General features: G+C 39.6%; 1 protein-coding gene across 9 annotated transcripts in view; it reads right to left on the bottom strand.

Moving 5' to 3' along the window:
* The window catches only part of ULK4 (unc-51 like kinase 4), a 512,654-nt gene that overhangs the window by 451,147 nt on the left and 33,856 nt on the right, over nt 1-27,651 (bottom strand). For 8 of the 9 annotated variants that reach the window (XR_003796601.1, XM_029242047.1, XM_029242045.1 and 5 more), the window contains 5 exons: nt 27,449-27,553; nt 24,218-24,278; nt 22,660-22,841; nt 21,716-21,762; nt 6,385-6,463 (listed from right to left, as the gene is read on the bottom strand). Coding sequence is in view for 8 of the 9 variants with exons in the window: in XM_029242047.1 (XP_029097880.1) it covers nt 6,385-6,463; nt 21,716-21,762; nt 22,660-22,841; nt 24,218-24,278; nt 27,449-27,553 (474 nt within the window). In the remaining variant the exon portion in view is untranslated. The remainder of the gene's footprint in view (nt 1-6,384; nt 6,464-21,715; nt 21,763-22,659; nt 22,842-24,217; nt 24,279-27,448; nt 27,554-27,651) is intronic. The other variant, XM_029242049.1, reaches the window with a different exon arrangement.

Genomic DNA, 27,651 nt, shown 5'->3' with positions numbered 1-27,651 from the left:
GTGTGTGTGTGTGTGTGTGTGTGTGTGTGTGTGTGTGTGTGTGTGTGTGTGTGTGTGTGTTTGCGGTACGCGGGCCTCTCAATGTTGCGGCCTCTCCCGTTGCAGAGCACAGGCTCCAGGCTCCGGACGCGCAGGCTCAGTGGCCACGGCTCACGGGCCCAGCCGCTCCGCGGCATGTGGGATCTTCCCGGACCGGGGCACGAACCCGTGTCCCCTGCATCAGCAGGCGGACTCTCAACCACTGCGCCACCAGGGAAGCCCAGGAATGCAATGTTTAATAAGGGACAGCAACAGGAGCTGGGGAAATACTTTGAGAACACCGAGTACCCAGTTTCTGAAAAGAAAAAAGCACTGGCCACAGAACTCAACCCGAGTGAGCACGGGGACAGGTTCAGCTCAAGAACTGCTGGGCCAAATGCTCCCAGTAGCCACAGCCGCAGCAATTTCCAGGGGGACCAGGCCACAGGCATGGAGCCAGGGGTGAGCTGGGCACATCACCCGAGGTGACTGGTGCCTTCTGCCCAGACCTGCCCAGTTCCTGTGGCAGAATATACTATCCCATCAGAGCCACAGGAGTCCCAAGCACGAGGACTTGGGCAGCCTCTCAGCTCCAGCCCTGCCTTCTGTTCTGTCTTCCCCAGGCTCTGTGCCTCAAGGCAGCCCTCATCTCCAGACCTTCCATGACTCCTACCTACGTATGCCTCTCCCTCATCACCTCTGGCACCGAGCAGGAGCTGACCCTCTAAACAAGAGCCATCACAGCCCCAGGACATTCCTGAATATATAGATCAGTCTTGCCCAGGGAATGTCCTACTGATGTCTAGGAAAACTATCCATGACAGTGAGATTCACCCCAGCCTATTTCCCAGTGCTGAAAGGATGAACTCATTTGCAATGCTATTCAGCATTCCACTGTGTGAAGGCGACATACTTTGTCGATTCTGCTGTTGACAGACACGTGGGTTGTTTCAAATCTCGGGCTGTTACAAATCATGCTGGCAATATATATTCCTGTACATGTCACTTGTGACCCTGGGTTACAGGGTAGTGACGTGCTCAGCTTTCAGAGATCAAGCAGTTTCCCAGAGCGGCTCCGCCCATTTACATTCCTCAGGAGCATGTGCACCCTCCTTCTGCTCAGTATTTTCACCAACACTGAGGACTGTTAAGGCTTTTTAATTTTTGCCAGTCGGGTGCCTGTCTTGAAATTTCATTTCGGATTTGCGTTTCTGATACCTCAGCACTTTTCATATTGAATACTAGAATTTATATTGGCCAGACTTGGTTATTAACGTCTGCCTTCAAATATCATAGCAACTGGCAGATCTATCAACACTCTTCAAAATCTATCTGTGGAAAAAAAAAAAAAAAAAAAAAAACACGTATCCAGAATAAAATCATTTTTTACTCTTTCCACCACTACAAACCTGGTCCAAGTGACCACCACCATCCCTCATCTGAACTGCCACAGCCCCCTAAACTGGTCTGATTCCACCTTGCCCCTGTCCTTGAAACAAAGTGATCCTTTCCAAACATCGGCCACACCAAGGCACTCCTCTGCTCCAAATCCTCCAATGGCTTCCCATCTCATTCAGACTAAAGCCCCAAGTTCTGACCATGGTTTACAACAAGGTTCTGGATGGCCTGGCCTCTGGCTACCTCACTAACCTCATCTCCCATCGGTATCTCATGCTCAGTTCCAGCTACACTCGCCTCCTCGTTGCTTCTCGAAACGTGCCAATCACTTATCTACCCCCAGTCCTTTCTTTTTTTCTTTTGACTTATTTCTATTGGAGTATAGTTGCTTTACAATATTGTGTTATACTGTACCGCAAAGTGAATCAGCTATACATATACATATATCCCCTCTTTTTCGGATTTCCTTCTTATTTAGGTCACCATAGCACTGAGCAGAGTTCCCTGTGCTATACAGTAGGTTCTCATTAGTTATCTATTTTATACATAGTATCAATAGTGTATATACATCAATCCCAATCTCCCAATTCATCTCACCACCACCCTTTCCTCCTTGGCATCCATACGTTTGTTCTCTACATCTGCATCTCTATTTCCACTTTGTAAACAAGATCGTCTATACCAATTTATTCAGATTCCACATATATGAGTTAATATACGACATTTCTTTTTCCCTTTCTGACTTACTTCACTCTGTATGACAGTCTCCAGGTCCATCCATGTCTCTACAGATGACCCAATTTCATTCCTTTTAATGGCTGAGTAATATTCCATTGTATATATGTATCACATCTTCTTTATCCATTCCTCTGTTCATGGACATCTAGGTTGCTTCCATATCCTGGCTATTGTAAATAGTGCTGCAATGAACATTGGGGTGCATGTGTCTTCCCCATCTGGAATATTCTTCACCAGCTGAGGGAATTATTCTCTCAATTCCCTAAGGTCTCTGCTCAGCCTTCCCCAAACAGCCAATCTCTAAACCACCACTGCTGCCACCTCATCATTTCCAAACCCTGCTACATCTTTCCCACTGCATTTATCACCACTGAATTTTATATATTTATTTGTTTATTATCTCTCTCCTTACACTGGAACACAAGCTCTGCAAGAACAGAGATTGCCATCTATTTTTATAAAATAAGCACCTAGATAGCACCCTGTACATACGCAGGTACTGACAAATATTTGTTAAGAATAAGAGTATCGTATATATGTCCATGCCACTCTCTCGCTTTGTCACAGCTTACCCTTCCCCCTCCCCATATACACTACCAAACGTAAAATAGATAGCTAGTGGGAAGCAGCCGCATAGCACAGGGAGATCAGCTCGGTGCTTTGTGACCACCTGGAGGGGTGGGATAGGGAGGGTCGGAGGGAGGGAGACGCAAGAGGGAAGAGATATGGGAACATATGTATATGTATAACTGATTCACTTTGTTATAAAGCAGAAACTAACACACCATTGTAAACCAGTTATACTCCAATAAAGATGTAAAAAAAAAAAAAGAATAAGAGTATCAATGCCAAGAATGAAATGGATTATCAGTGCCAAGAATAAAACAGCATCTATGAATTCCTTCTAGAACAAGACAAGAACTTGCCTGGAACGACGGTCTTACTGCAAGTAACACAGGCCATACCCACAAGAGGTACTCCGTAAGTGTTCAATTTGTAAAAGAACAAGAAAGAACTTGCTTTTTCCTTCTCCATTCCCTTCTCCCCTACCTTTTCAGACCCTCTAAAACAATGCAGAATTTACTTCCATGCTACTATTAATTTTTTAAGAATATTTATATTCTTTTTCAAGAATCCATTCTTTCCAGATGATATGTCACAACAGTAGCAGCTATTATTTAGACTTACATTTAAATAGATTCATTGTTTTTATTTGTTTCTCCTTTACATTATCTTAAAACTTGGGTGGGAAAGTGGGTGTTGAAGTTGGCAGCTCCTCAAGTAGCTTGCTCAAGTAAATTTGTTTTAGAAATGTTGGTGAAATTCAGATTGAGTTTCTGAAAATGTATTCTGTCCCCACAAGTAGGCAGTACAATGGACGTAACAGAGAAATTTAACATCACATGACCTCCTAAGTGTCGATCCATTTCCACCATTTTCTTTATCTTCTAGTCTTTAGTGTTACAGAAAAATTAAATGTTAAGTCTAATTTGCTTTTATTTCCTTATAACCTGGGTTTCAGGTTTTATTTTTATCTTTGAAATTACAAATTTCACCAGGATAGGTCTACATATGCATTCTTTTTTTCAATGTTTTGCCTGACATTTGGTGAAAAACCTTTCATCTAAAGATGTGAGTCTTTCTTCAGCTCAGGGTGAAATTTTCTCCCATTATTTTTCATTTCTGTTTGCTTGGATCTCTCCTCCTGGAAATCCCATTGTGTTTATCTTAGATAAGTGCTGTCCCATAGAAATAGAACTCAAGCCACACAGGCAATTTAAAATTTTCTAGTAGCCACATTAAAAAATAAAAGTAAAAATTTTAAAATATTTATCCTAATATATCCAAAAATACTGTTTTAGAATGTAATCTAAAAAAGAGTGGATATATGTATTTGTATAACTGATTCACTTTGCTGTACACCTGAAACTAACACAACACTGTAAATCAACTATACTCCAATAAAAATTTAAAATAAAAATGTAATCTATAAAGAAAATTACAGGTGAGATACTTTACATTATTTTTTTTTCATACTGAGTCTTCAAAATCTGGTGTGTGGTCTCTACTTGCAGCTCATCTCAACTCAGACTTGCTGCTTTTCAAGTGCCTAGTAGCCACTTTTGGCTGATGGCTACCATACTGGACAGTGTAAGAGATGTTCTGCAACTGTCTTCCGTGCCTTTTTAATTCATGATTTTTATCCTTTTTTTTGTTCTTCTGAATCCTAAGAGAATTCACATCCTACTTATCTTCAAATTCACTAACTCGGCTTCTAAGGTACCCAGTACCTCCTACTTACTACTGCATCTACTGAATATTTTAATTCAGTCATATTTTACACCTTCAGGGGCTCTTTCTTCATGGCACACTGTTCCCTCCTATTTTGATTATCCAGGAATGTCCTCTAGAATGTCAGGACTTCGTCTTAGAATTTTCATCAAGTTCTCTCCCATCTCCTCCAGCAAATCTGTTTCATTGGAGACCCTTTGCTCTGAGTCATCAGAAGGAGCCTCCACTCTTGAGCTTCTAAGTCTTCTCCTCTTCTGCCTAAGTGTCACTGCCCTATCTGCTTGGTCCTTTAGATAAAAATCTAGTTTATAGATCTCTGATAGCCAAGCTGGGTACCATCAGTGATCATATAGGTCACAATTCATTTTTCTTGGTCACAAAAAGAAGGAAAAGTTTAGACTTAGTAACATTTTCTTTAGTAGCTCAGAGGTCTAATAACTGCAGGGAATGGGGACAGAATCATAAGCAGAGGAAATGCACAGAGCACAAATTAATCTCCCATTTGCTCCCACTTAGACAGCCCGGGACTAGCTGGAATACCATCCCAGCAACTGGCTACGGTACTGGACAGCACAGATACAGGACAGCTTCTTTCACCACAGAGAGTTCTATTAGACAGTACTTGGCTAAACAATTCTTCTCAAAGCCCCAAAAACCACACTACCAGGTCTGGCTCTACAAAAATCCCTTCTTTTTACCATTTGCTCCTTCCTTCAGGAGTTCTGCCCTTCCCCCTTAAAAGCCTTGGTTTTTCTCACCTATTTTGACTCAACACTCTCAAAATCTACTGCCAGTTAAGTGCAGTACACATTAACAGGATAGATAGAAAGTAGTTTTTAGTGTTCAGGAACATTCAAAAAGGCAGTACAGGGCTTCCCTGGGGGCGCAGTGGTTGAGAGTCCGTCTGCCGATGCAGGGGACGCGGGTTCGTGCCCTGGTCCAGGAAGATCCCACATGCCGCAGAGTGGCTGGGCCCGTGAGCCATGGCCGCTGAGCCTGCGCGTCCGGAGCCTGTGCTCCGCAACGGGAGAGGCCACAACAGTGAGAGGCCCGCGTACCACGAGAAAAAAAAAAAGGGCAGTACAATAGTAGCATCCACTTCGTGGGACTTGGAATTACTGGTTAATTAATAAGGGCTTCCCAATATTGGTATTCGAAAGAAATGACTGATTCAGTTGTCCCTCAGCATCTGTGGGGAACTGGTTTCAGGAACCCCACAAATACCAAAATCCACAGATGCTCTTATATAAAATGGCCTAGTAGTTGCATATAACCTATGCATATCCTCCCACATACTTTAAATCATCTCTAGATTATTTATACTACCTAGTACAATGTAAATTTTATATAAATACCTGCCAGTGTGCAGCAAATTCAAGTTTTGCTTTCTGAAACTTTCTAGAACTTTTCTCCCCCTGAATATCTTCAATCCACGGCTGACTGAATCCACAGACTCAGAACCCGTGAATACACAGTGCCGACCACATTTGAAAATACCTTTAGTGCATGCCTGGCAGTTAAATACTGTCACTATTGTCAGAAATAAATGACAACTGGTGGGGATAAAAACACTAAATTCAATGTGAAAAACCAAAAAAAATTTTAATTTGAAATTGAGCTGGGCTTCAGTAGAAAATACTTCAGTTATAATAAAATGTTGAATAGACCACATGAAAACTAGTAATGAAATAAACCTTATCCATAAATTACTGAAATGCAGTAATGGTGACTAGAGTCCACAAGCCTTGTAATTCCACCGCACCACCTTTGACGACAGACTGTGCTGTAAATGAGCGGCTGTGCTGAAGTGTACAGGCCTACTGAGGTTATTTTATAACAACTGCCACAATTCCACACTTAACACCAATGAAAGCTGCATGTTCTAAAATCAAGAACAATCTTTGCCATTCGTAACATTTCAGTAATAAAAGAAATTACCTCAATAACAGGTGTATTTTCCTGGAGCTCTGTTGTGTGCGAGGCCAGCAAACCAATCAACCGAGCTACCTTGGCCCTTCTGTAAACAGAGAGAAAATGGGCTCTGAAGTGGAGATTTAGGACTAAGGAAACCAACCCCAGTTAGTCACATTACACAACTGTAAGCATTAACATGAGATAGAAGTGGAATGAGACAGGGTGAGCAAACATTCCTGTACGTATACGGTCCAGAGAAACGTTCCCTTGTGTATACAGGGAGACCTGAACGCAATGCCCTCTGTAGCACCATCTGTAACGGTGACAAAAACTGAACAAGTTGTGCTTTAATAGTGAAATGGAAAACAAAAATTTTTTTAAGTCTCTGCTTGTTTTTTTTTTAACATCTTTATTGGAGTATAATTGCTTTACAATATTGTGTTAGTTTCTGCTGTATAACAAAGTGAATCAGCTATATACATACGTATATCCCCATATCCCCTCCCTCTTGCATCTCCCTCCCACCCTCCTTGTGCTATGCCGCTGCTTCCCACTAGCTATCTATTTTATATTTGGTAGTGTATATATGTCAATGTTTCTCTCTTACTTTGTTCCAGCTTATCCTTCCCCCTCCCCGGGTCCTCAAGTCCACTCTCTACATCTGTGTCTTTATTCCTGTCCTGCCCCTAGGTTCATCAGAACCATTTTTTTTTTAGATTCCATATAAATGTGTTAGCATACGGTATTCGTTTTTCTCTTTCTGACTTACTTCACTCTGTATGACAGACTCTAGGTCCATCCACCTCACTACAAATAACTCAATTTCATTTCTTTCTGTGGCTGAGTAATATTCCATTGTATACATGTGCAACATCTTCTTTATCCATTCATCTGTCAATGGACACTTAGGTTGCTTCCATGTCCTGGCTATTGTAAATAGTGCTGCAATGAACATTGTGGTACAACTCTTTTTCTTTTTTTTTTTTTTTTTGTGCAGTATGCGGGCCTCTCACTGTTGCGGCCTCTCCCGTTGCAGAGCACAGGCTCCCGACGCGCAGGCTCAGCAGCCATGGCTCACGGGCCAGCCGCTCTGCGGCATGTGGGATCTTCCCTGACCGGGGCACAAACCCATGTCCCCTGCATCGGCAGGCAGACTCTCAACCACTGCGCCACCAGGGAAGCCCACATGACTCTTTTTGAATTATGGTTTTCTCAGGGTATATGCCCAGTAGTGGGATTGCTGGGTCATATGGTAGTTCTATTTTTAGTTTTTTAAGGAACCTCTATACCGTCCTCCATAGTGGCTGTATCAATTTACATCCCCACCAACAATGCAAGAAGTTTCTCTTTTCTCCACACCCTCTCCAGCATTTATTGTTTGCAGATTTTTTGATGATGGCCATTCTGACTGGTGTGAGGTGATATCTCACTGTAGTTTTGATTCCCATTTCTTTAATGATTAGTGATGTTGAGCATCTTTTCATTTGTTTGTTGGCAATCTGTGTATCTTCTCTGGAGAAGTGTCTAATTAGGTCTTCTGCCCATTTGGGGTTTTTTTTTTGATATTGAGCTGCATGAGCTGCTTGTATATTTTGGAGATTAATCCTTTGTCAGTTGTTTCATTTGCAAATATTTTCTCCCAGTCTGAGGGTTGTGTTTTCATCTTGTTTATGGTTTTCTTTGCTGTGCAAAAGCTTTTAAGTTTCATTAGGTCCTATTTGTTTATTTTTATTTCCATTTCTCTAGGAGGTGGGTCAAAAAGGATCTTGCTGTGATTTATGTCATACAGTGTTCTGCCTATGTTTTCCTCTAAGTTTTATAGTGTCTGGCCTTACATTTAGGTCTTTAATCCATTTTGAGTTTATTTTTGTGTATGGTATTAGGAAGTGTTCTAATTCCATTCTTTTACATGTAACTGTCCAGTTTTCCCCACACCACTTATTGAAGAGGCTGTCTTTTCTCCATTGTATACTCTTGCCTCTTTTATCAAAGATAAGGTGACCATATGTCCGAGGGTTTATCTCTGGGCTTTCTATCCTGTTCCATTGATCTATATTTCTGTTTTTGTGCCAGTACCATACTGTCTTGATTACTGTAGCTCTGTAGTATAGTCTGAAGTCTGGGAGCCTGATTCCTCCAGCTCCGTCTTTCTTTCTCAAGATTTCTGCTCTACTTATTAGTAGGCCAATGATTTTATACGCAAGTAGTCAGTAATTAATATCAGGATAGTGAAGCATATATAGTCACTTTAAAAGAAATTTTTACAAGTCTAACAAATATTGTAAAAATACTTTCAGTGAGGTGTTTGTTTCATTACCCAGCAGAAAATGAAGTATTAAATTATAAAAGTAGTTTTATAATGAAATATAAATTATTAAATATCACTTCAGGTGATTTGGAAAAGTTCACTTCATGGAGAAAATTAGTTTTGATAAGACTTTTTTAATTGGAAAAAAATGGTTGAGTTGATTATAACTGTACTCTTACTTAGTAATGCCTGCATTGCATGTTCCTCATCCAGAGAGCCTCTACTTTTCATATTCGTAAAATAAACTGTGCAAAACCCGTGGTGGGAAACAAATCACACTCAGAGAAGTACCACAGGTAAGTGTTCATGTTGTCAGAACTCTACCATACAGAGATAATTCTTATGGCTTTCAATGCTTCTTGGATTAGCCATTTAAATCTCTAAACATAAACAGATTAAAGAAGTCCTAGGCATTTCTATGATTAGCATTCTGCCTCTGAGTAAGAAGATTATGTTTTAAAAGTAATGGTTTTGAAAAAGATTTGGCAGGACACTGGCCCAAAAGTTACAAGGAAAAGCTTCCAGTCACAGCTCTGTCACTGACCAGATACGGGACCACAGTCAAGTCAATTACACTTCAGTTTTGAATTGCTTAAATGTGTGCAGTTTAGAAGGTCAGATGGATTAACTTCTAAGTTTTCTCACAATGTAAAACAAATGCTATTATCAAAAACTCACTAATGAATTAAAGGATGCAAGGCAAAAACTTATTTATCTCAGTTCAAAGACAAGCTCAAAATACTTCAGAAACCTTGAAGCACTTTTTCAATCTACAAAATTAGATAATGGCAACCAGATTTATCCAACTAAAAGAAAAATGTATCAGGACATGCTAATTAAATATTTTTCCCATTCTCACGAGAAACAATTCCTATCAGAACAAGAGAAAACACCCTCCTTGAAACTCCTACAGTTTTAAGTTGTAAACTATTTAAACTAATAGTGACAATATTTCTCAATTTATACCAAATACTTACATACAGCTATATCTATATGTAATGCCCTCACAAAACTGGCTCCGTCTCGTAATTCAGAATTCTTCTTAAAGGTCACCATTTCGGGTGCCCCACATGACCCATTACGCTGTAGCTCAGAACATCCCACATCCATAACAGCACGCAAAGCTGCAATGGCCAATAAACCTTCGTGCGATAACAGAAACATTCCATGTCTACATTGTTCAGCACAGTATCCACCACACGTATGTGACTATCCAGCACTTGAAGTATGGCTGGTGCAACTGAAGAAATATATATATGTATATGTATACCCACAAACACACAAAATTTACTTTAAGGAACTAGTTTATTTTTTACTGAAGTATAATTGATGTACAATATTATATAAGTTACAAGTGTACAATATAGTGATTCACCATTTTTAAAGGTTATACTCCACATAGTTATTATAAAACACTGGCTATATTCCCTGTGTTGTACAAGATATCCTTGTAGCTTATTTTATACAAATTAGTTTGTACCTCTTAATCCCTTACCCCTATCTTGCCTCTCCTCCATCCCTCTTACTGCTGATAACCACTAGTTTCTTCTCTATGAGTCTGCTTCTTTGTTATATTCACTAGTTTATTTTTCAGATGCCACATATAAGTGATATCATACAGTATTTGTCTATCTCTACTTCACTTAGCATAATGCCCTCCAAGTCCATCTGCGTTGCTGCAAATGGCAAAATCTGGTTCTTTTTATGGCTGAGTAGTATTCCATTGTATATGTGTACCACACCTTTATCCATTCATCTGCTGATGGACATTTAGGCTGTTTCCATGTCTTGGCTATTGTGAAGAGTGCTGCTATGAACATTGAGGTGCATTATCTTTTCAAATTAGTGTTTTTGTTTCTTTCAAATATATATCCAGGAGTGAAAATGCTGGGTCATAGGGTAGTTCTATTTTTAGTTTTTTGAGAACTATGGAACTAGTTCTAAATTTAAATAACCACATGAGGCTTCCCTGGTGGCACAGTGGTTAAGAATCCGCCTGCCAATGCAGGGGACCCGGGTTCGACCCCTGGTCCGGGAAGATCCCACATGCCGCGGAGCAACTAAGCCTGCGTGCCACAACTACTGAGCCTGTGCTCTAGAGCCCGCGAGCCACAACTACTGAAGCCCCTGTGCCACAACTACTGAAGCCCGTGCGCCTAGAGCCTGTGCTCTGCAACAATAGAAGCCATCACAATGAGAAGACTGCGCCCCGCAACAAAGAGTAGCCCCCGCTCACTGCAACTAGAGAAAGCCTGCATGCAGCAGCGAAGACCCGATGCAACCAAAAATTAAATAAATGAATAAATAAATTTAAATAAAGAAATAAATAACCACATGCAGCTAGTGGCTACTGTATTAGAGCAGATCTAAAATGTTACAGTTACTTCTTTGTGTGTTTAATAAAACAGACTATTTATCATCCATCTCCCCCACTAGCCCACAAGGTCCATGAAGGCAGGGCTGCGAGCACTAAGACAGTACCTGGCATGGTCCCTCAATAAATGTTTGTTGAATGAATATAATATCAACATCAAAACAAAGTAACTAAACACATTAGTAGAAAATGGGTGGGTAAAAATATGACTGAATAAAGGTAAACAAAATTGGAGCAGGATTTTCAACATAAATATCAAAGCAGAATTTAAGGCTAAAATCATTAAATGAGGAAAAGATGGTTTGAGGACTAAAAACAGTATGACCTACAAAGGATGTAAGCTGTGAGTCGTTACAAACCATATTAATAAAGAATAATAATATATAATATTATTATATTAATAATAATAAAGAATAAAAAGTAAACCCAATAGTAGTGGGAAACTCCAATCTACCTCTCTCCCAAGCACAGCAAGAAAGCCACAGTGAATACAAACATACAAGCATCATAGTAACAGATGTATATATCAAGCTCTACGATCTAAACTCAGACCACACTTACTCAGTGGGAGGCTGTATAGGATGGTGTTCAGGACTCTGGAATGAAATGTCCTGAGGCCAGTCTTGGCCCCATGGTTGGGGCGGGGGGAGGAGAGAAACCCTGGGTTAGTTACTCCTCCTTCATGTGCCTGATGACTTCATGTTAATTAACTAGGACTAACAACAATATGTACCTCACCAAGTTACTCAAAGAGTCAAAGGAAATAATCCGTGTGGAGAAATTACCATGGTGTCTAACATTTAATATGTGCTGAATGGGCCAGCTATGATTACCACATTATCTACTACATTCATGACATTTTTGTGTGTGTGTGTGTGGTACGCGGGCCTCTCACTGGTGTGGCCTCTCCCGCTGCGGATCACAGGTTCCGGACACGCAGGCTCAGCGTCCATGGCTCACGGGCCCAGCCGCTCCACGGCATGTGGGATCTTCCCGTACCGGGGCACGAACCCGTGTCCCCTGCATCGGCAGGCGGGCTCTCAACCACGGCGCCACCAGGGAAGCCCCACGACATTTTTTTAATGATTTTTTATTAGAGCACAAAGATAAATTCATAGAATTCCCAAAGGCAGAAATTATACAGGACATATGATGATATAATAAAAGTGAAATAACAAACATAAACCAAAAATCCTAAACATTTGTAAATTTAGAAGCACTTCTGTATAGCTTAGACAGCAAATGAAAAATAAAAATGCCCATTAGGGCTTCCCTGGTGGCGCAGTGGTTGAGAGTCCGCCTGCCGATGCAGGGGACACGGGTTCGTGCCCCGGTCTGGGAGGATCCCACATGCCGCGGAGCGGCTGGGCCCGTGAGACATGGCCGCTGGGCCTGCGCGTCTGGAGCCTGTGCTCCGCAACGGGAGAGGCCACAACAGTGAGAGGCCCGCGTACCGCAAAAAGAAAAAAAAAAGCCCATTAATCACAATCGTGTAAATAACACAAATCAAGAGACTGTCATACAGAGTGAAGTCAGAAAGAGAAAAACAAATATCATATATTAACGCATATATGTAGAATTCAGAAAAATGGTACAGATGAACCAGTTTGCAAGGCAGAAATAGAGACACAGATGTACAGAACAAACGTATGGACATCAAGGGGGGAACGTGGGGGTGGGGGTATGAACTGGGAGATTGGGATTGACATATATACACTAATATGTATAAAACAGATAACTAATAAGAACCTGCTGTATTTTAAAAAAATTAAATTAAAAAAAACTTTGCGATAGCAGACGGGACACTGACACCCACTTTTCTGTTCCCTCAAGAGTCTGCTAAAAGAAAACAAATTTATAATTAAAGACAGAAAGAATGGCTGAAAGTAGACCAGAATGTTTGAGGAAATCCTAGATGACACACTTAGATGGAATTAGAAAATGGAGAGAAGAAATTCCTGTCTAAGAACCACAGGTAAAGACAGGTCTTCCCAACAAGCCTCAGAGGCTTGGAATAAAGTAAAACAGAAAGCAAGGATTAGTCACAGACAATCATCAGATTAGAGAACTTCACAATGAACAGGTGAGCCAATTAGGTCCTGCCTCCTTCCCATCTCCCTCCCTGATACACAGAATAAACCCTCAGTCCTGGCCTCCAGGGTAAAAATGTGAAATTATCCCTGCAGTGAGCAATCTACTCTGGGGTGGGATACAAGTATGGATGTGGAGAACAGAGAGTGGTCCTCCACACCAGATACCAGAGCAAGGAAAGAGGTTAATGGAGGAAAGCCAGCCCCACCCCAAAGAAAAACCCAACCTGGAAACTGAAGAGGCCTCCAGCCTGCCTACCTGCTCCTTCAGCTAGGTGGGCTCCCAACATACAAGTCAACTAGTCAACAGGCATCATCCACTCACAGGCTAGCCCTTTAAAGAAGACGTTGTTGGAGAAACAGAGTAAGAGAACCATAGGGGAAATGTGTACTACCAGTTTCTATGCTGATCAATTTAACCATTTATTCATAATATAAACTAAGCACTAAAGATCACCAAGCATCTGAGGAACCAACAGCATTAAAAAGCAGAACCATGATGAAAACGAAGTGACCCACAGGTTAAAAAGAATAAAATTTTTATAATCCTAATGTTTAACCTTAAATATTAGTCACAATATTTAACCCTAAAATCTATTCCAAAACAGTATTTTTATAATCCTATAATTTATCCTCAAATTCAAAAGTACATTTTAAATCAAATATAGGCAGCTAGGAAAAAGGACCAATCAGAGGACAAATGAACAAAAACTTGAAAATATGATTGCTGAAATAAAATAGTGATTCTCAGTAAAATGAGCAAGGATAAGTATCAAGCTTGAAAACCCAAAGATAAAATCAGGGAAAAGCAGTAAAAGAGAGTTTGGCAGTTCTTCAAAAGGCTGAACACAGAATTACCATATGACCCAACAATTCCACTACTAGGTATGTACCCAAGAGAAATTAAAACATATGTTCACATAAAACCTTTATACACATGATCAGAGCAGTGTTATTCGTAACAGCCAAATGTGGAAGCAACCCAAGTGTCCATTAAGAATGGATACATGAAATACGGTTTATCCATACAATGGAATATTACTCAGTCATAAAAAAGAATGAAGTGGGAATTTCCTGGTGGTCCAGTGGTTAGGACTCCCTGCTTTCACTGAAGGGGCCCAAGTTCGATCCCTGGTCAGGGAACTAATATCCCACAAGCCATGTGGCACAGCCAAAAAGAATGAAGTACTAATACGTGCTACAACATGGATGAACCCTGAAAACATTATGCTAAGTGAAAAGATGCCAGTCACAAAAGATCACATTTTGTATATTTATATGAAATATTCAGAATAGGCAAATCTATAGACAGAAAGTAGGTTAGTGGTTTCCAGGGACTGAGGGGAAGAGGGTAACAGGTATGAGATCTCACTGGGTGATGAAAAGTTCTGGAATTCGATAGTGGTGATACACGCACAATTTTGTGATTACACTAAAAACCGCTAAACTGTACAGTTTTAAAAAGTGAATTTCCATCATATCAGGAAACTAAAAAAGAAAAATCACATGATCATATCAATATATGCAAAAAAAGCATTTGACAAATTCCAACACCCATTCATGATAAAAACTCAGTAAACTAGGAATAGAGGGAACTTCTTTAACTTGATAAAGACTATCTACAAAAAAATACAGCTAACATCATATTTAATGGTGATAAACTCAAAATTTTCCCACTAAGATCAGGTACAGGGACTTCCCTTGTGGTCCAGTGGGTAAGACTCCATGCTCCCAATGCAGGGGGCCCAGGTTCAATCCCTGGTCAGGGAACTAGATCCCACATGCATGCCACAACTAAGAGTTCTCGTGCCACAACTAAGAAGCCCACGTGCTGCAACTAAGAAGCCCACATGCTGCAACTGAGACCTGGCGCCACCAAAATAAATAAATAATAGTTAAGGAAAAAAAAAAGATCAGGTACAAGACAAGGACATCACCTCTCACCACTATTCCTTTTGAATATTACACTGAAAGCTCCAGGTAATGCAATAAGACAAGAAAAGGAAACAAAAGGCATACAGATTGGGAAGGAAGAAATAAAACTGTTTGCAAATGAAATGACTGTCTATACAGAAAATCCTGAAGAATTAACAACAACAAAAAAACCTCCTGGAACTATTAAGTGATTACAGCAAGGTGCAGGATACAAGGTCAATATATAAAAGTCTTACCAGCAATAAACTTGTAGAATTTGAAATTAAAAACACAATACCATTTACATTAGCACCCAATAAGTGAAATACATAGGAACAAATCTAATAAAATATGTATAATATCTATATGAGGAAAACTACAAAGCGCTATTGAACAAAATCAAAGAAGTAAACAAGTGGAGAGGTATTCCATGTTCATGAATAAGACTCAATATTGTCCTGATGTCAATTCTTCCCTAATTGATCTGTAGATCTGATGTGATTCCACATTGTCAGTGTGGATACTGACAAACTGATTCCAAGGTTTACATGGAGGCAAAAGATCCAGAATAGCCAACAATACTGGAGAAGAGCAACAAAGTTGGAGGACTGATGCTACCTGACTTCAAGACTTACTACGAAGCGACAGTTATCAAGACAGCGTGGTATTGGCAAAAGAACAGATCAGTGGAACAGAATAGAGAGCCCAGAAACAGACTCACATAATCAAATGATCTTTGACAAAGGAGCAAAGGCAATACAATGGAGCAAAGATAGTCTTTTCAATGAATAGTACTGGAATAACTGGACATCTACAAGAAAAAAAATGAATTTAGACACAGACTTTACACCCGCTCACAAAACTTCAACTCAAAACAGATCACAGACCTAAGTGTAAAATGCAAAACTATAAAACTCCTAGAAGATAACATAGAAAACCTAGATGACCTTGGGTGTAGCAATGACTTTTTATACACAACATCAAAGGCATGATCCATGAAAGAAATAATTGATAAGCTGGACTTCATTAAAATTAATAATTTCTGTTGTGCAAAAGAAATGTTGAGAATGAGAAGATATGCCACAGACTGGAAAAGAATATTTGCAAAAGACCCATCTGATAAAAAACTGTTTTCCAAAATATACAAAGATCTCTTGAAACTCAACAATAAGAAAACAACCTGATGAAAAAATGGGTCAAAGACTTGAACAGACACCTCACCAAAGAGGATATACAGATGGCAAATAAGCATATGAGAAAATGCTCCACGCCATATGTCATCAGGGAAATGCAAGTTAAAACAACAAGATACCACTACACACCTATCAAAATAGGCAAAATCCAGAACACTGAAAATACCAAATGCTGGCAAGGATGTGAAGCAACAGAACTCTCATTCATTGTCGATGAGAATACAAAATGGTACAGTCACTTTATAAGACAGTTTGGTGATTTCTTACAAAACTAAATGTACTCTTACCACACAATCCAACAATCAGGCTCCTTGGTATTTACCCAAAGGAGATGAATACATATGTCCACATGGATGTTAACAGCAGCTTTACTCATAATTGTCAAAACTTGGAAGCAATCAAGATGAGCTTCAGTATGTGAATGGTCAAATAAACCGTGGTACCTGCAGACAATGGGATACTTGGCACTAAAAAGAATGATCTATCAAGCCATGAAAAGACATGGAGAAACCTTAAATGAATGTTACGAAGTAAAAGAAGCCAGTCTGAGAAAACTACATACTTTACATTTCCAACTACATGACATTCTGGAAAAGGAGAAACTATGAAGGTAATAAAAAGTTCAGTGGTTGTCAGAGGGATGAATAGGCAGAACACAGTAGATTTTGGGGGCAGTGGAAATACTCTATGATACCACAGTGATGGATACACATCATCATACATTTGTCCAAACCCACAGAATGTACAACACTAAGACAGGATTGTAATGTAAAGTATAGACTTTGGATGATTTTGATGTGTCAATTTAGGATGTACCACTCTGGCAGGGGATATTGATAATTGGGAGAGGCGATGCATATGTGGGGGCAGAGATATGTGGGAAAACTCTGTTCCTTCCCCTTAATTTGCAGTGAACCTAAAACTGCTCTAAAAAATAAACTCAACAAAAACCAAGAAAATGTGAATTTTTTGATATGTGAATTGTATCTCAATAAAAGAGTGAGAAAGCAAAAGAAAATTAAGTCAACAGACCCTAAATTTGGGCTTCCCTGGTGGCGCAATGGTTAAGAATCCACCTGCCAATGCAGGGGACACGGGTTCGAGCCCTGGTCCGGGAAGATTCCACATGCCACAAAGCAACTAAAGCCCGTGTGCCACAACTACTGAGCCTGCGCTTTAGAGCTCATGTGCCACAACTACTGAGCCCACGTGCCACAACTACTGAAGCCCGCGCGCCTAGAGCCCATGCTCTGCAACAAGAGAAGCCACTGCAATGAGAAGCCCATGCACCACAACGAAGAGTAGCCCCCACTTGCCGCAACTAGAGAAAGCCCGCACACAGCAACAAAGACCCAACGCAGCCAAAAATATAAATAAATAGGCAAGCAAAAAAAAAAAAAAGAGAGACACACAAAATCCCACACCCATCTTACAGGAGTTTCAGGAGCAGAAAAAGGATGAAATAGAGATGAGGAAATCGTAAGGAAGTAGGAAAGCAAAAGAAAGGTTGCAACATTTAACAGACCGACTGGCAATGCAAATTAGTAAAAAGGGATACCTAGATACATTCTAGTAAAAGTTTGCAAGCCTGGAATATAAAGAAAAATTCTTTTTTCACTGGAAAACAAAATCAAACTGGTCACATATAAGAGGAAGAAAAAGTCAGGTTGGCCCCTGAGTCTTCCAGAGCTGCAGCCAGCACACGAGTGAGCAACAAAGCAGCATGGCACAGAGGTGAGTGTGGCCTGAAGGTGCAAGAAGGTCTCATTCAGCCTGCTATGCCTGAGCCCCCAAACCACAGGCAGAAAGCTTCAAGGAAGGAGGAACTCCAGAAGCAGAGCCTGAGAGATATTCTATTTAAAAAACAAAACAAAAAACTACCGAATAGTGAAATCCCATCAACCAAGAAGTGAAGTAATTCACAAATGGAGAAACTGTATTTTAAAAATTGACGATGAGCATTTACTTTATTAAAGTACCAAACTATACTAAAAATTAGAAAAATCTTTCCTAGAATATAAATATCAAAGGACCCTAAAATAAACCTGAGAACGAACGAAGTTGAAATCACATATTCTGATTTCAAAACTTACTACAAAGCTATGGTAATCGAGACACTGTGATACTCACATAAAGACAGATTTATAAACCAAGGGAATAGAACAGGGAGCCCAGAAACAAACCCTCAGCGTATACAGTCAAATGATTATCAACAAGAGTGCCAATACCGTTTAATGGGGAGAGGACAGCCTTTTCAACAAATGGTGCTGGGAAAACTGGATATAAACGTAACAAAAGAATGAAACTGGACTCTTACCTAACACTGTATAAAAAAAAAAACTAACTCAAAATGGATCAAAAACCTAAATGCGAGCTAAAACTATAAAACCCTTAGAAAAAAACAAATGAAAAGATTTTTGACATTGGTTTTGCAGTGATTTCTTAGAACACTAAAAGCACAGGCAACAAAAGAAAAAATGAAAAACTAGGTTTCATCACAACTTAAAACTTTATGCAAAGGGCACTATCAGGGTAAAAAGGCAACCCACAGAATCGAAGAAAGTATTTGTCAGTCATATACCTAATATGTCGTTAACATCTAGAATACATATAGAACTCCCATAAATAAACAACACAAAACCCAGTTAGAAAATGGGCAAAGGACCTGAACAGACATTTCTCCAGAGAAGGTAAATAATGGTGCTCAACATCAGTAATTAGTGAAATGCAAATCAAAACCGCAATGACATATAACTTCATACCCATTAGGAGAGCTACTATTAAAAAAAATTGAAAAAAATAAGGGTTGAAGAGGATGTGGCGAAATTGGAACCCTCAAGCATTGCTGATGGAAATGTAAAATGGTGCAGCCACTGTGCAAAACAGTTATGATGGTATCTCAAGAAGTTGAACATAACATTATGAAATAACCCAGCAATTCCACTCCTAGGTATATACACAAAAGAACTGAAAGCAGGGACTCAAACAGGTATATGTGCACCAATGCTCACAACAGCCAAAGGTAGAAGCAACCCAAGTGTCCATCAACAAATGGAAAGATAAACTGTGGCATATACATATATGGAATATTATTCAGCCTTAAAAAAGAATGAGTCTGATACATGCTACAACACAGATGAACTCTGAAAACATTCAGGTAAGTGAAATAAGCCAGACACAAAAGGACAAATGTATGATCCCACTCATATTAGGTATCTACAACAGGGAAATTCATAGAAACAAAGAGTATAACAAAGGTTTTCAGGGACTGGGATGAGGAGGGATGGGAGTTACTGGTTAATGGGGAAGAGCTTCTGTTAGGAATAATGAAAAAGTTCTGGAAATTGACAGTGATCGTGGTTGCACAACATACGTATCACAATATACATAATGCCACTGAATTATACACTTAAAATGGCTAAAATGGTAAATTTTGTTACGTATATTTTATAATTAATAGAATTTTTAAATTAAAGTATTATGCATTATCTGTGAATTATACCTCAATAAAGTTGACTGGCAAAGGCTATAAAATTTGATAAGTATTCACTGTTAAAAGTTCTAACAAAACAGCATTTTTACACACATTGACTGGGAATGCACGTTGATATCATGTTTCTATAGAGCATTTCAGCAATTTATCAGAAGTCACAAAAATATCTATTGCCCTCTACCTATTCGTTCTAATTCTACAAATCTGCCCTTAGGGGAGAAAGGAAAAATAGGCATGAAGATTTAAGCACAAAATGTTCATCAATATGTTATTTACAATATTATAATACTATCCAAAAATAGGGAAGGGTAAATAAAATGATCAAATATTCATAGCATATAAAAAGAGGCATACCATAAAAAAACTTAGACAAATTAATTAGTGACATTAAAAGAATACATGTTATAAAGTGGAGAAACATAAAAAGTTACATGTTATTTTATTTTGTTTTTCTATATACTGAACAAAGCCAAGGAATAAACACACATACTTCAACAGTGATTGTCCCCCGGCTAAGTTAAAGACCCTTATCATATGCTGTCAAGGTGATATGACCCAGGACAGAGAAGGCCTCGCCGGAAGAAGCAGTATTAGAATGGAGAAAGAGAGTAAAAGGAGGCTCCAAGCATAGGGCTTATCTATCCATATTTTCCTCAAATAAAAACTGTTTTACAATTAAACTTAAATCTAAAAAATGGAAAAAAATAGTAGTACCTGGAAAGGATTAAGAATGTCTGTTGTTTAAAAATCAGCAGAGGGCACCCTATTCAAGGATATAATTTGTTTTAGCCGAAGTGCTAGGATTTTTTTGTTGGTTTCTTTTACAGTGAGCATACCACAATCCTTCTCAAAGTTTAACATGCCCAAAAATGATCTAAAAATCCTATTTTGTAACGCCAGATTTTACCTTGAGAGAGTAACATTAGAAGATGCGTAGGAATAATTATCCAAAAAAGCGTTTTGTGAACACCTATTGTTTCCCCTATATTTTGGCAGCATGGAAGAATAATTACTATCCTACCACTGGCACATTTTACAAAACCCCTTCACATTCAAGTTTTCACAAGCTTCTCAACAATAATACAAGATAAGTAGGATTGATAACACCAACTTCCAAACCCCCAAAATACACTAAGTACCCACTAAGAACCAGGCACCGGGCAAGGTATTTCATATACCTACTTCATTCAAAATTTAATTGTAAAGAATATATAAAACTGAATCACTTTGCTGTACACCTGAAACTAACAACATTGTAAATCAACTATACTTCAGTTAAAAAAAATTTGATTGTTACCAAAAATCTATGAAGTTGATACACTATCCCCATTTTACAGATGAGTAAACTGACACTCAGCAGTTATAATAATTTGCCTGGGGGCAGATTTGTGATCTACACCCACATCTGTCTGAATCCAAAGCACTTTCATCATCCCACAAACAGTCCCCCAGAAGCTGAGACTCGGAAAGAGGTAATCAATTATCTGACCAAGTCTCATTGGCAACCAGAGCACAGAGCCTTCTCACACTTTAATGAGCTTTTCACCAAGTATGCTGCCCTCATATAAGCAAGTACACATCCTTCCATCAGGAGTTTACAGAACACAATCTCATAAGATTTTGTAAACCATCTTAAGGAAAGATAAAGTGGCAAGGGAAAACGCCTTAGAAGCATAACTAAATTAAAACACAGGGATAATTGTAAAGTATTTGATAAAGAATATTCAAAAGAGTAATCATTAATAAAGCTTCCAGATGTAGTTTACATAACCTTGGAATTATATTTATAATATTACAATAAAGACTATTTTGAAATCTTTTTAAATGGACAACTGGGATGCCTACAGAAAGTGCTATGATTCAGGGTCATCATTACTTTAGACTATTTCGTGATAAGTATTTAGGACTATGTGCTTTTGATAAATATGTATGTTTTAACTACTTAATAATATAATAATTTATTAAGATGTAAATATTACTTACCTATCCCAGTTTGGAGCTATTCGCAAATGCTGGGTTAGCAACTGGAACTAGAAAAAAAAATTAAGATGTATTTAATTCATGAAATGACACAGAAAGTGACCACTAAGTTAACAAATCAAACCAGTATACATATGAAATGCAAATCCTGCACCAAGGAAATTAATTACGTTCAGTGTTTTTGCATCTTTGTAAATATAAGATAAAAATAAAAACTAAAAATAAGAACGTTCAGTTTCTCCAACTGAATTATATTCCCTAAATATGCCTCTGCCCCTCACCCCACAAACACACACCAAGTACCAAATAAGGAACTGTAATACTATCCTGGAAGAAAATGAACTTAAATTTTTTCAAGCCAGTTCCCAAACCAAGGCCCACAAGGGAAAAGGCCCCAGACCACTGTAACTCCTTTCTGAGGATGACTTCAAAAGATCTGCCAAATTCCCATGGTTTCATCGATGAATCAAGACGGTCCAAGAAATATCTCCAGGGGAAGAAGGAAAAAGAAAAGTCTTAGAGACTCAGTTCCCCGTTCAGCGTCACATCGGAAGCCTTGGAATTTACCAGGAAGACCCAGTAAAAAGAGCCCCTATTCCACGTGGGCAGCTCACTCCAGCAGTTGATGAAAAGACCTCTGTCTTCTGATTTCACAGATGAAAAATACCTTACAACTACTACAAATTAACGTAAAATGCAAGCTGAGTGTTCCCAAAGGAGTGGTTCAAAATCACTGTCGATTCAACTGCTTTTAGATCTAAGCATTAAACAGAGGACAATTCTGGCAAACCTATCATCTTGATGAGTCACTGTTTTTCGTTGTAATTAAATCGTATTAGTATTTTAGCGCTTGTTTTAATCTCTACAGAAATAAAAGAGTTACGTGCAGAAGGAGAGCTGCAAGCCCGTGATAGGAGGAGCCTTTACTTCACGACTTAACTACGTACCAGGGGTGAGTGGAGGAGCCTGGTGGCCACCTCCCTGTGCCCGGCCACCACGCACAAGTAGCAAAGGAGATTCAGCTTGGCTCGGGAGGCCCCTGTGCTCTTCTCGGGGCAGTCGATCTGTGAGCACACTTGTTGCAGAAAGTCATTCCAATCTTGGTCTTCCAGAAATACTAATTTATCCACTGCAGAGGAAAGAAAATATTAAAAGTGGGGACCATGTGAAAAAGGACTGCTGAGAACATTACAAGAAGAATAAAACGGAACACAGAATTTCAACACCTAAGGTGAGGGCACACAGAAAATTATAAATTTACACTGTCAAAACCAAAAATACTCGAAAGACATCACTACTTTTATTTGCTCTTCTATGTTCATCTCTTTTTCTCCCCATGGAGACGGTTTGAACTATGTCAATGGAAACCTATGCTTAAAAAAAGAAGGTAGATGCCTAAATTTAGGAGAATGTTCTCGCAACCAACAACATAACAAAATGCAAACTTAAATAAAACTGTACTATGGAAAAAACAAGATACCCTTTGCATAAATAAAGCAACCTAGCCTTAAAGTACTGGAAAAGCCAAATTTTCTACAGATGTTATAAGGTCCCAGTGAAATTACTAGTAAACATAACTAGGTTAATACAAAGCTGAAATCATCTGGGAGTCCCACCTCCAAACCCCTATACAAACAAAAGACAAAAACTGGGAAATGAAATGCCAGCTAAAATTAACATAGTTTCACCTAATCTCTATATTTAAACAAAATAAGCTATAACAATAATTTCCTAAAATAATTCAAAGTAAAGGGGGAAAGGGACGGAATATTAATTTGAGATAATTTTCCTCTAAGTTTTCATAAATAGTGCTTCTACTTGGAACAGTTTATTTCAATTTGAACGTATGTTGTTTATTTTGAATTTACTTTGATTTGATTTCAAATCATAGATTCTACTCCAGCTATGATGAAGAATTTTTCCAGATCTAGTTTAACAGCTTAAAATATAACTTATCAAACAAAACTTAAGGTATAAGAAAAATTCTTATACTCACCCTAAGTAAGACTTTGTTAGGGCAAAGGGAACGTAACAATCAACCTTTAAGTACCTCCAGTCCTACATCAACCCCACAAAAGTGAACCAACCATCTGACCCTAATCTCAACTGCCCTACTCCCTCAAGTAGAATCTCGATTCTTCATTGTGGTTTCCAACCTTCTGTACCCATAAGAGCACCATTAATGTTGGAAATTCAACTGGCTTTACAAGGGAAAGGACAGGAGAAGGGCCCACCCGTTCAACAGGAAAACTCGCCCAGTTTCATAGGAACTTTCCCACTCACAAGAGTACTGAGCAGCCTAGACCCAGCTGAGTAAGGGCAAACGCTGGCTCAAATGGATTACAGGTTGTTTATAATTTATACAGTGTCTCAAGAATATAGCCAGTTGGCAAGAAAATAAAAATTTAGCTATTCATAAATAAAATATTCCATTTGCTATTAAATTTCATATTTGTATTTGTCCGCCATGAATCTATGTGCTTGATAAGCCCTTTATGATCCTACCTGAATGTGCTGGTAGATGCAATATTTTTGGATCATATTTAATTGGTGGTTGTTTCATTACCTGTGGTTAAAAAAACAAAACAAAACCTTTTAAGATGGGTATCTATCTCCTGATATGTCTCCTATATCAGATTATAAATCAATGAGGACAGAAAAGAACACTGTAAAATTTATCACCAAAAAGATAAGCATTCAACAAAGCCCCTTCAGAGTAAAATATACAAATATAGGTAATAATGCATAAAATAAAATCATTTCAATTGATATCTTCAATAAAATAAAGCATCATGGAAAAGGGTCACCCTATCCTGGCTTACTCTTAGGCTAATTTACCTCTAGGTTAGAAATTTAGTTCCTCAACAAATATTTATTGGATACCTGCTAGGGTGAGGCACTATGCTAAGGGGGATACAAAGACATGATCCTACTGCCAGAGAGCCGACACACTGGCTAGAAAGATAAGACAAACATCTGTGAAACAACAGAAAAACATAAGATATTTAAATTAGAATGCAAAACAGGCGGGACATAATTACAGACAAAACACTTCAGAGAAGTGTTTCTAAAAAGATAGAGAATCAGAAAGGACTTTAGGTTGATGTGGTCAGGGCAGGGTATATGGAAGACCTGGAAAGTGGCATGAGGTCTTGAAGAGTGGTCAGGACTTGATGACTGAATTGGCGAAGATACACTTCATGAATAGGAAAGCACACGATTTCCTTGAGCAAAGTGAGGAAAGCGTATAGCAGCTGGAACCATGAGTTTGGAATAGCTGGGGTACTTCAACATGACACTTTTAATTAAAAAATTCAACCATCGAACTTCCCTGGTGGCCCAGTGGTTAAGAATCCTCCTGCCAGTGCAGGGGACACAGGTTCAAGCCCTGGTCTGGGAAGATCCCACATGCTGCAGAGCAACTAAGCCCGCGAGCCACAACTACTGAGCCCGAGTGCCACAACTACTGAAGCCCATGTGCCTAGAGCCCATGCTCCACAACAAAGAGAAGCCACCACAATGAGAAACCCGCACTCCGCAATGAGGAGTAGCCCCTGCTCGCCGCAACTACAGAAAGCCCGCATGCAGCAATGAAGACCCAATGCAGCCAAAAATAATTAATTAAAAAAAAAATTCAATCATCATTTCTATGTCTAACTTCTCCAAAACCTCTCCATAGAGCATCTTTTAAACTTCTGCTGGTAGTATTCTCACCAGAACTGCATATCCTCATTCTAATCATGAGAAACACTTAGGCAAACCCAAATTGAGGGACATTCTACAAAATATTAATACCTGCCCAGTACTCTTCAAAGTGTCAAGGTCATGAGACACAAGGAAGGAATATGAAATTACCACATGACTGTGAAGGACAAGGACAGATTGGAGCAAACTAAGGAGGCATAGAAACCAACTGTAGGGCTTCCCTGGTGGCGCAGTGGTTGAGAGTCCGCCTGCCGATGCAGGGAAAACAGGTTCGTGCCCCGGTCCGGGAAGATACCACATGCCGCGGAGCGGCTGGCCCCGTGAGCCATGGCCACTGAGCCTGCGCTCCGCAATGGGGGAGGCCACAACAGTGAGAGGCCCACGTACCGCAAAAAAAAAAAAAAACTGTAACATGGGATCCTGGAACATAAGAAGAGGGGCACTGGTGGCACAACTGATGAAATTCAAATCAGCTCATCAGTTAACAGCACTGTACCAATGTCAATCCCCTGGTTTTGCTAACAGTACTGTGTTCCTGTACAATGTTAACACTAAGAGAAGCTGGGTAAAAGGTATACAGGAAGTCTACTATTTTTGAACCTTTAAGTCTAAAATTAGTTCAAAATTAAAAGTTAAAAAAAAAAACTTCTAAGGTTTCCCAGAAACAACTAAGTCTGGTTATAAAAAGAAAGAAATACAGAATATGGTCAAAAGATAGCACAAATTGTTCTAGAACTTCCACTGGGAAAATACCGTTACACATTAAATTTGGTATAATATACAGTTACTCTGCCAGATACCTGAATGCATAAAAAGAGATAGCTCCATTATGACAAATAGCTGAGTAATCTATATTAAATGTTCTCTATCTAGTAAATAAACATTGATCTAAGAAGCCTTTTGTTCCAGACTATAGAAACTTCCCCAGTGAGATGAAACAGTCATAAATGAATAAAGAAAAAGACATTTTAAAAAAAGGAAGGAAATAAAAATGCATAATAGGTGAAATGTGTGCTGGAGCTGGAAATCAACAGAAAACAGAGGAACTGAGAAATTAGTTTCCTTTTCCAAGGAGAGTACTCATCATTCCCTACTAATACAGTATTATATTCCAAAGATGTGAAGCAATGAAAATCTCACTGGGTTAGAAGTGCATTGTAACCTTGACTCCCCAAGCTCCCCGTGTCTCCCCATCGTCTGCCCTACAATCCTGACAACCTATGAGAGGTGTGGCCTCCCTGTGATCTGCCCACCCACCCCAGTCTGGTGAGCGCTGCTCCCTGACATCTGCCTTCACAAAACATCAGCGAGGAGAATGTCTGGAGTAATTCACCCAAGTAAATATGGAGAAATGAAGGGACTGAGGCTAAGGTCTGAGGTCTAGAAGTCAGCAGCCACTCTCCAGCTCATGTACTCTCCAGCTCATGTACTGACAGGCAGAGCTGCTGCAAAGGGGGGAAGAAAACTTACCCTTCCAGTGAAAGAGAGAGTGATGCAGGAAGAGGAGAGGGTTACAGAAAGGGTGAGGGTTAGGAATGTAGACACGTGGCAAGAAAGAAAGAAAAGCAGACGACAACAAGAACAGGAGAGAAAATATGGCAAAGAAGGGACTTCCCTAGAGGTCCAGTGGTTAAGACTGCACTTCCGGGCTTCCCTGGTGGCGCAGTGGTTGAGAGTCCACCTGCCAATGCAGGGGACACGGGTTCGTGCCCCGGTCCGGGAGGATACCACATGCCGTGGAGCGGCTGGGCCCGTGAGCCATGGCCGCTGAGCCTGCGCACCCGGAGCCTGTGCTCCGCAACGGGAGAGACCACAACACTGAGAGGCCATAGTACCACAAAAAAAAAAAAAAAGACTGCGCTTCCACTGAAAGGGGGCGTGGATTCAATCCCTGGTCGGGGAACTAAGTTCCCGCATGCAGCGTGGCCAAAAAATAATTTTTTTTAAAAAAAGGAAAATAAGGCAAAGTATACTGGGAATGAAAACATCACCCAGATTTCAGCCCTCGGTTGTTAGGGTGCCTTCCCGCACCTTCGGATTGTCAATAATTGGGGTGATGACAAGATCTGAGTCTGTGTAGATAAGCTCTCTCATCCGGGTCTCCAGGTCCTGCTGACTCAGGTGTCCACTTGTAATCTGAAACAAGAACAAAAATTAGACCCGGTTTCTGTGACTAGTGAAAAGCTTTAAGAGACGGAGCTAGTAAGATGCTGAGTAGACTCCACTGAAAAAAG

This window comes from Monodon monoceros, unplaced genomic scaffold, assembly GCF_005190385.1.
Source record: "Monodon monoceros isolate NGI ecotype Baffin Bay Population unplaced genomic scaffold, NGI_Narwhal_1 Super_Scaffold_3, whole genome shotgun sequence".
Lineage (NCBI taxonomy): Eukaryota > Metazoa > Chordata > Mammalia > Artiodactyla > Monodontidae > Monodon > Monodon monoceros.
The sequence above is the reverse complement of the archived record's forward strand: the minus strand, read 5'-3'. Positions and strand labels throughout refer to the sequence as shown.